Below are 8,944 nucleotides of genomic sequence, written 5' to 3' on the forward strand. Positions count from 1 at the left end.
AGATCTTCCGTCATGCTTTGGGTTCACCACTACGTTGCGCCAACATACAGGTACGAGATGAGTAAAGTAGGTGCTTGGGACTGCATGATACCAACTTGTGCAGTGGATTTTGTAAGGCGTCTTGCGGCTGTCATCGAATGGAGTGTTCATGAGTTGAAACCGTGGCTGGTGGAGAAGATTAAAACTTATTGGGAGATTCAAGGTTCGTTCACTGAGTAATATCTTTGGGGGATCTTATTTGTCTTTCTTTCTCACGTTAAGACGGGTTTGTAGTCGTGCTGAGAGTGTTTGGTGTAAGGAAATAATTATGTTTAAGGATATATCGGAGTAATTGTTTGACAGGATGAAATACCCAAAGGACATATTTAAAAATGGTATAGTGTATTTACAAATCCCATTTCTAGCTATTAATATATGGTAAAACGTTAATTGAATTTGCGGTTCACTATTATTTAGTATTGCCAACTATACTGCAACTTGAAGCCAGTTATCCAATAGAAAAAAACTTTCATAGAAGGACAAACAGTTGCGACAACGTAACTTAAAACTAGCACCAACCTACGTTGCCAGTAGAAAGAAGCTTTTGTAGATACGGAATCAAGTATCAAGAACACGATACAATGGCTTGAGTTGTGTAAGGAAAGCCTACATGACATAATAAATCTTGGGCTTACGTTTAACCTAGGATATGCGTAATGGGGCTTTGCGAAATACCTACTAATCGTACTATCTTCAATGCAGGAGTAAAAGGAAGCCTGATTTCTTAAGGAGGCATTCTGGAACGGGAGGGCGATATTAGTCCTTGTCTTAAGTATCTTAGTTCCGTTGTTCTTACCCGGTAAGGAAAAGGCTTTACTGTTAGAACGTCCTTGTATCTTATAACTCCCCCATTTATACAAGCGCACAAGAAGTTGTTGGTATTGTGAAAAAGTTCCGAACGAAAGAATGTGTACGTACGCAGCGCCTATGCCACATGAGAATTACGGAGCGATGCGATGGTGTAATGTAGTTACAGGATTAAACCAGGGAGCGGAGCTGAAGCAGTGACACATCTTTACATTATATTCTTCCAAGTATCTGGAGCTTCCATACAGACAAGACCCTCTTGATCCTAAAGTCTTTAGAGAAGCGCCGCCGTGTTCGGATCTGGCTGGCTTGATCTTGATGTTTTTCCTGGACCTTTGGGATATCCTGCTTCCATTGATCTTGGCTTGCCTGGACCTTTGGGACGTCCCATTTCCTGTGCTCTTGCGTCACCCTGAGAACCGCATCTACATGGGATAGACTCAAGGCCGCCCCTTCGTCAGTTGCTAGTAGCTGCGCTGATTTTACAGCATTCCTGATTTCCCTTCCGTTCAACTGGTGCTGCGAGAGGGCTTCTGTCTGTTCGTCCGAAAACTGTGCTGCTGGGTCGGCGCATTGGAGAACAGATTTCCATATTTTGAGCCGGGATGGAGGATCCAGGTTGGCGAGGTGGAGCGTAAAGTCGATTCGAGATTGGAAGGCTTTGTCAATGACAGAGCGGCGATTGGACGTGAGGAAAACAATACCGCGCTGATACTCGAGCATGCGGAGAAATACTACGCAAACTGTTAGACAAAGGAAGCCACCATCAACGAAAAGAACAAAACCAGACGTACTTGATACCATTTGGTTTCGCTCGAAGGTATCTGCAAATCTCTGTTCGAGGAACACGTCGCTCTCGTCCAGTAAGAGAATGGCCTTCCACCTGTACGACAGATCAAGTGCCTTGGCTAGATTGTGCTCGACGTCCTTGGTCGAAGTGCCAAGTTCTCCTGCGCTCAAAGTATACAAAGGTGTCCTTGTTTTTTCGGCAACTACACAAAAATCAGCTTTTCATACAGAGAAGCCTTTGCAGTAAGAACGTACCGCACTCCGCAGTAAGTGTTTTTCCTACTCCAGGTTCCCCTGTAAGCAGGAACGAGGTTCCTTCCCCTATTACCGTTGTTTAGTAAAGTTGATTTGAATAATGATTACAGACCTACCTTTTCCCTCAACAATATCATCAAAACCTCGCCCTTTGTCATGGTGTATTTGCGTCCGTACCATGGACAACATGAACCGCTTTTTGTCATCAGGTAATACCAAATCTGTGAATGCGTTCTCGTTCCATTGGATATCAAATACATCATCGACGGCAAACTGACCTTTAAATATGTTAGGATACCTTCTGCAGTAAATCAAGGGAGGATATGCTTACCCCATGTCTTCGTTTCCAAACTGTATCCCTTTACTTTTGCGCTACATAGCAAAAAGTGACGTTCAGAGAACTCCTCGTCTTCTTTCTCAAGCGGCTTCAAAGTTTTGGACAAACTTGAATATTGAAAGAATGTCTCTGCATCCACAACAATACGACCTTGGACCTGATATAAAAGTCAGTATGCGTTGTGATCGCAGATACCACAGCTTTCTCCTTACATATGAGGAAGAACATGTGTTGAATGTGTTACTGCCAACGCGATCTATAAATCCTCGGTAGGCTTTGTAATGAGTGCCCCGGAGAGACACAAATTTGCGTCCTCTGGCTGATAATGACGCTTCGACATCATTCGAAGTTTGGTGATAGCTGAAAGGGTACACCTCGAGATCTTTGATTGCCTTGGTCCCGGAGAAAGATCCCATCTGGAGGACAAAATACTTCCAGCCGAACATTTTGCCATCCCAGTCAATGTTTCTACATTGGATGCCAAACGTCTTGGTATTCTCATCGTAGTCGGTCTTCCCAACTTCAAAGACGCAGTGCTGGCCTGATAGTACTTGGTAAACAAGGGAACCAGGAGGGAAAAGCGTCCAAAGATATTCGTAAGTTATAACCCCGTTTTGGATGAGGTCATTTGATGCCTGTTGGATGTCGCTGATGGTCGGTTTCAGGGTGTCAATCAATAGTTGCGTGTGCGCGAGTGTGTCGCCTTCCTGCTTCTCTAGGCTTTTCTCAAGAAGTTCAAAGCGATGGAAGAACTCCCTAAAAGGCGCAGAAAACGTGGGATTCTGCAGAGTTAAGGTTACGCCAGGGTATTGTGTGAGAACTTCCTCCATGACAGGCTTAAGCAGCGAGCTTTGAATGACGATCGAATCCAGCTCCAGAGGTTTCTTGTTCGGTCCGTGGCTCTTCTTCATCCGGGCAAGGATGGCGTGCTGCTTAACCTCGGGGGTTTTCTCGAAAGATTCTTTCACCGTGTCTGGAAATCTCTCAGCCCAGTTGATGCAGCAGTCGCATACGGAACGGCCTTCGTAGAGCGTTTTTGTGCGACAGAGTTCTCCGGGCGCCTGTACTTTCGGTGTCTTTACATCCTCAGTTCGGGGTGCAGATGGTCTTGAGAATACGCGGAGGACGTCATCCAGAGTTGGAGTCTCGGTAGTGGTAGTGGTATCCGCCATTGGTGCGGTAGCCGACGACGAGGTTGTGAAGACGTGAACTGATGTCAAAGCCGGACGCTTCTTGCTTCGGTGGAAAACGAGACAACGTTCCTGAGCATCTATACAGTTATATCTGTATCTCTCATTAACCCCACTAGTGGTTTCATCTTGCTTTGCAGTGATCTGCAACTAGGTAGCGAGCGGATTAGGAACGGGCGGGGCTTTCGTTTGATGTACTCGCAAATGCCAACGCACACACACTACTTCGGTACATCGTTTGCCATTAATGGCATAGCAGAAAGGCAGTAATGCCCAGCTAGGCACGCTAGGCAACAGGTACCACTGATCATTGGTCTGTGTCTCTTTGCGATCAAGGATGCCCAAATAATTTTTTCCTACTTACAGAGTACAGAAGTAGGCATACCAAACGAGACCCGATCTTACATTTTTTCGCGAGTGCATCTAAATTCAGTGGCGTGACGCGTCAAGTGACAGTACTGCGTTTCCCTTCTATTTTTACATCCACGTAGATGAGTTGCACTCCAATACGATCGGAAAGGAGCCAGACCGCAGATCAAGTCACCGGATTTGATGAAAAGTGGACGATGCTTCTAGACCGTATAAGAAGTCGGCTTGTATGTATGTGGATAGGCGTTCATGGACGCAGGGTCTGGCCACGGAAGACAGATGCTTCTCTTCGTCGGTGTGTCCGCGTGGCCGGGGATTCGGGAGTGAGCGGAGAGACCCACCTGCGCGCCAACAACGCGCCCGCCGGTCGCTGTGCGTTTCCCAAAGCAGCACAACTTTGAACGTCGCGAAAACTGGCGTACAGGCTGCATATGAGCCGCATAGGGCCTGCGTCGATCGCTGGCTGCTGGGCATGCGGGTGGTCGGACTGGGTAACTATGTTGTTGGACATCAAACTTGGGGTGCTTGCGCAGGGGGTCACTGCGTGATTGGCCCCCACGTTATGTGGATGGTGGATGCCGCTTTTCCCATCGATTAGCGCCCGCGGGCGAACATGAGAGAAGTGAGGGGGGGTTGCGTGGCCTCATATGGCGTTCAGCAGCGCCGGTACACACAGCCTCCTCACCCGTTTCCGCGCAGCCAAGCAGCAGTCAGTAATCTAGACGCCTGGAGAAGCCACGAGTCACGCAGACCTCGGCCCAAATGTTCCGTACGAGAACAACGCATCGACGCCCTGGTCGCAAAGGCTGAAACACCCCGCCGCATCGCGCTCGCGCGCGCATAATCTCATTCCGCAGCTCGCCAGTCAAACTTCAGACGTCAAAATAAGCTCGGGCACCAAGCGCAGAGAGCTCGCGCCTCAGGGGCACAAGTGCGCCGTCCTTCGGGGCGGGCCGATTGGCGCGACGCCAGTTCGCTCGTCGTGGTTGGTGGTGCAGCCAAAGGGAGGTGATGTAACCACACGGACAGACGAGTGTAATTGGCTGCTTGCTGTGATGATACCGGTCAGTCTCAGGGCTATTGTTGTAACTACGTCCGTGCCGGCACTGCCGGATGATTGGCCTCATGTTCCTTCGTGAATGCGAAAGGGTTTACCATAGAGACGAGGATAATATCATGTTGTTTCGAATCTTCGGAGACGTGAAGAATACAAACGGGCAAGTAGCTGGACAAAGAGCATTCTATATCCTGTGTATGGATGAAAAAGCCTTGAAACGCATACATGCTATGAATTATCTCAACTGGTTTTGTTCCTCCACTCCGTGTCATCGTCATTGTTTCGTTGGGCGGTGAATCTCGCTCCGGGGTATCTAAATACATACAAAAACATCATTTCCTGGGCCGGCCCGGCTGATGCGAAAGAATCAACAAACCTCGCACCCTCTGACTACGGAGTACCATTGAAGGTCTTATCCGCGTTGTCTATCCTCGCAGCCTTCCTCTCCTCCCTTTCCTCCGAGTCTCGCTTTCGCTTCCGAATCGGCTTTCCTTCATCCTCCTTTATTCCATTGTCGAGAATGGTTTGCTCGTGCCATTCCAGAGCTTTGTTGAGGTCCTCGTAGAGCTCGGCGTGAGAGAGGTCAACGGTGGTGTTGGCGGCGAGGATACGTGTTGCTTCTGGAAAGGTTTTGAGAACCTTTTGGGGGACAAAGTCTGTAAGAGGTAGGCTAAGAATGCCAGGACGGAGGGATCCGGATTTCGTGCGATATACCTATGAAGAATTCGTCAGCTATGGAAAGAAAGAAGGAAGGAGATAAGGGAAGCGTACATGTTCCTGCTCCAGAGTAGTCTCCCTATACTCGGGAAATTCCTTTAGACGCCAGACGGAGACGCTGGCTTTCTTTGCCGGTGGATTTCCCACCCTTCCCTTCTGAGGTGGCGTGTAGTCAACGTCCAGGTTGACTACGGCACGAATGCTGCCGCGCGTGCCGGAGAAGTAGTCGTCTGCAATCTGGGGCAGATGTTCGCGCTTTTGGCTGTAGCTTACCTCAAATACCATGGAAGGGTATTGTGCAGCCTCGTACTTAAACAGCCCGTCAGGTGTCCTGCTGTCTGGGCATTTATGGTGTGAGGACTCTTGTTTTGGAGGCTGGCGAGACGTGAATGGATCGGCCTCGGGATTGAGCTCATCCAGGCTGGAGTCGGAATCAGAGTCGACGCTTGGTTTAAGAGGGATGCTAATGTTTGCGCCAAAGAGCACTCCTGCGAGTATGGTACCAAGCTCAGCAGGGTGTTCGGCCTTTAGCAAGTCGAGCTTGGCATTTATCCGCTGAAAGACATTATAACCGAGGCACTCATGGAGCGCAGTATTGCCCATGCGGAGGACAAATTCCTCGTCAATGCTACTGTAGTCGTAACGGACCTTGTCTTCAAACCAATCCTTGACCGAGTTGTCCTCGTCAATCCGCCGAAGCAGCTCGTAGTACTCGGCGACTGACACGCGGTATCTGGCCCACTCAGGCGACGGGTGCTTCCACGACCCCCTCCCTTTGATGTGCTTGAGTATGCGAATGAGGCCCGGGACGCTGACGCGCTGTGGTTCCGACAAGGCGTCATCGCCAGGCGAGCTGGTGAGAGCGGGAGACAGCGGGAGCGGCGGGCGAGGCGGAGCGGGGGTCTGGTCTTTGGCCGTGGCCTTGAGCGGACAGGATTTAAAGCTAGGAGGAGAGGAGCTCGGAGGCGTGGACATGATGCGGTCGGCTGTTGTGGACGGGCATGAGGCCTGGAGGTCGCGGGCCCGTTGTGATGCGATGGAGCGTTTCGTTGTTGCGACCGAGAAAAGACGCACGAGTCGTGGGATCTGGGGTTGTCGGCGAAAATGACTCTGTGCCACGAGTGCGGAGGAGCGGAGGAGCGTTCAGCGTCCCAACGCTCTCCCACAGCTTCCATACCTATAGCAATGCAGAATACCCCCTCCCCTCACAGGCCTTCATCTATTCCAGTACGCATCAGAACCTCATCTCATGCTTGGGCTTAGAAGTCGAGCTTGAGGCCGAAGCCATGCCCGTTCGCACATACGCCCACGCCCGCGCCCGCGCTCGTCCCTACCGCAACCTTCGCGAATAACGAGATATAGAATGGGAGAAATATATACGGCCAGTGTGAATGGCTAAGAGCTTGGGATGGATAGAGGTTTGGGCTAGCAGCTGGTCTGCTGAGTGCTGTCGTGTTGGCTTTTCCGCGGCGAGCTCTTGCGAACAAAACATACCGTTAGAAAGAGGAATTACTGGAGGATCACCAGTAGAACCATGGTGCACCGATTGCGCAATATACTGCTGAGGTCTTCAAATCGGAAGCGTTGGGATTCCAACCGAAATTGAAGCTTAATTGGTAAGAAGGGACGTTGGGGACAGTACGGCTAAACGGAAGCATTTGCATCAAGTAAAGTCGTGATACTGAACCATGAAACCTGTAGTTTCTTTTAGTCCATTTATAGTTTTCCTTGAAGAAATGTTGGCTTACAGTTCTTCACATCTTTGCGTTACATACGGCCATACCGCCCGCCGATGGCACAACTTCCCTCAAATGCACAGGGAAAACTTATAGACAATCCGAAGCATGTCTGCATCTCGAAATGGGTATATTAACGGTTAGTGTAGCCGGAAACCTTGCTATTGCGATCTGTCCAGGCCGAAGCCTAAGCAGAAAGAATAGAAGAACGGTGAATCCACTGTGAAAATCACCCTCGATTAGCTGGTCCATTATAGTATCCAGATCGGAAATTGAAAATCGAGCGCCTACTCTACGTGCTCCTCCTTCGTAACCATCGCCGCCGCCGCTGCTACTACTATCGGATCTTGCTGAGAAAGAAAGCAGGCTGCATCCGGAAACACACAACCAAACACAAATCAAAGCAATCCTGACAGAAAAGACAGCTCTGCTTACGACTAGGAGCTACAATGTAGGTTCGACATATCGAGCTGGAGCACTGATCAGTATAAGTACCTCACCAAGGCGGCCTCTCCGGCCAAACTTTGCTCAGACTGCTATGCATTGCTTTCCATTGCCTTGACCCAATACAAATTTCCCAATCTATTCCATTTTCTACGCGGCTGGAAACTGTCTTCGGTCTTTAAGCGGCTCCAACCTGTGCCGCTTAGATACATATACTTACATTAGCAATCCGCTGCGGCTTTTAAGCACATGTAGACATTTATAGCAAACTAATTCCACCAACCCTTGCCTGGGGGATCCTGCTGTATCTTAACTACGATGCACGTCTCTTTTGGTCAACAAGAACGTCGAATGTACTCAGTGGAATAGTTATTATGCCGAGAACGAGTCTTGATTTGTTCGTAGACAGCAGCACTAAGCTTTTGCGAGTCACAGTTAAGAATTAATAATCGCCACAGACTAAAAGGAGTGATAATAACCGCCTAGGGCACATGTGTGCTCGGTTTAGCATACGTGTGCCAGGGGCGGAACATGTGTACCAACGACGGAACATGTGTGCCAACGATAGAACAGGTGTACTCGCTACCCTTAATTCAACATTTATGTTCTACTTTTCGATTCCATTCAAACTACGGGACAGCTCGTTATGTCAGCAGAGATCTGGTAGCAGTTTGACGCACGCCGAGTTATTTGAAATCTTATAGCCGTAATTCAAGTACAAGTTCTTGAAGACACTGGCCTGCCTGGGATTTTGCTTCAGAAGTCTCGAATTCGTTATGCAACCTATACAAGTCTGCGAAGTATGTGGAAAAGGTCGATCCGACTCGATAATTATTTGTGAGACAGAATTTGTCGTCCACACAACGCTAACGTTCATTTAGAACGCGGCAGCTCCGTTCATGTACCTGTAGGTAGTAAGTAGCAAGTTAAAAGTTTGACGTCCAAAGTCTATCCTGAATAAGAGTAACTTTACCGAATACCACCCCCGAAGCACGGGATCTTTTGAAATAGAACTAATTACAAAAGCATGATACTGAATAGCTTCACTAAAACCGATTCTTTTATTGTTTGATGCGCAATACACATACAATTAGCTGGCCTAAAAGACTGTAGAAGTTTTGGCCTTGCCGGAAGACAGAATGTCTGCAAATAATGTTTTGAGGGTGGTACCGCAAACTAATATTGTAGTGTACAAGCGCTGACC

General features: G+C 48.8%; 2 protein-coding genes across 2 annotated transcripts; both read right to left on the reverse strand.

Moving 5' to 3' along the window:
- Positions 1 to 850: 850 nt before the first annotated feature.
- Positions 851 to 3,745, reverse strand: K452DRAFT_323117 (uncharacterized protein). Its single transcript, XM_033544607.1, has 6 exons — positions 2,440 to 3,745; positions 2,222 to 2,384; positions 2,007 to 2,168; positions 1,891 to 1,956; positions 1,641 to 1,838; positions 851 to 1,580 (listed from the first exon to the last, which is right to left on the reverse strand). The coding sequence occupies exons 1-6, from the start codon at positions 3,397 to 3,399 to the stop codon at positions 1,060 to 1,062; spliced, it is 2,070 nt and encodes a 689-aa protein (XP_033391051.1). The 5' UTR covers positions 3,400 to 3,745; the 3' UTR covers positions 851 to 1,059.
- A 1,306-nt stretch (positions 3,746 to 5,051) lies between these two features.
- On the reverse strand, positions 5,052 to 6,580 carry K452DRAFT_363229 (uncharacterized protein). Its single transcript, XM_033546559.1, has 2 exons — positions 5,615 to 6,580; positions 5,052 to 5,557 (listed from the first exon to the last, which is right to left on the reverse strand). The coding sequence occupies exons 1-2, from the start codon at positions 6,533 to 6,535 to the stop codon at positions 5,234 to 5,236; spliced, it is 1,245 nt and encodes a 414-aa protein (XP_033391052.1). The 5' UTR covers positions 6,536 to 6,580; the 3' UTR covers positions 5,052 to 5,233.
- Positions 6,581 to 8,944: the final 2,364 nt, after the last annotated feature.

Source organism: Aplosporella prunicola (genome assembly GCF_010093885.1).
Source record: "Aplosporella prunicola CBS 121167 unplaced genomic scaffold K452scaffold_126, whole genome shotgun sequence".
Classification (NCBI taxonomy): domain Eukaryota; kingdom Fungi; phylum Ascomycota; class Dothideomycetes; order Botryosphaeriales; family Aplosporellaceae; genus Aplosporella; species Aplosporella prunicola.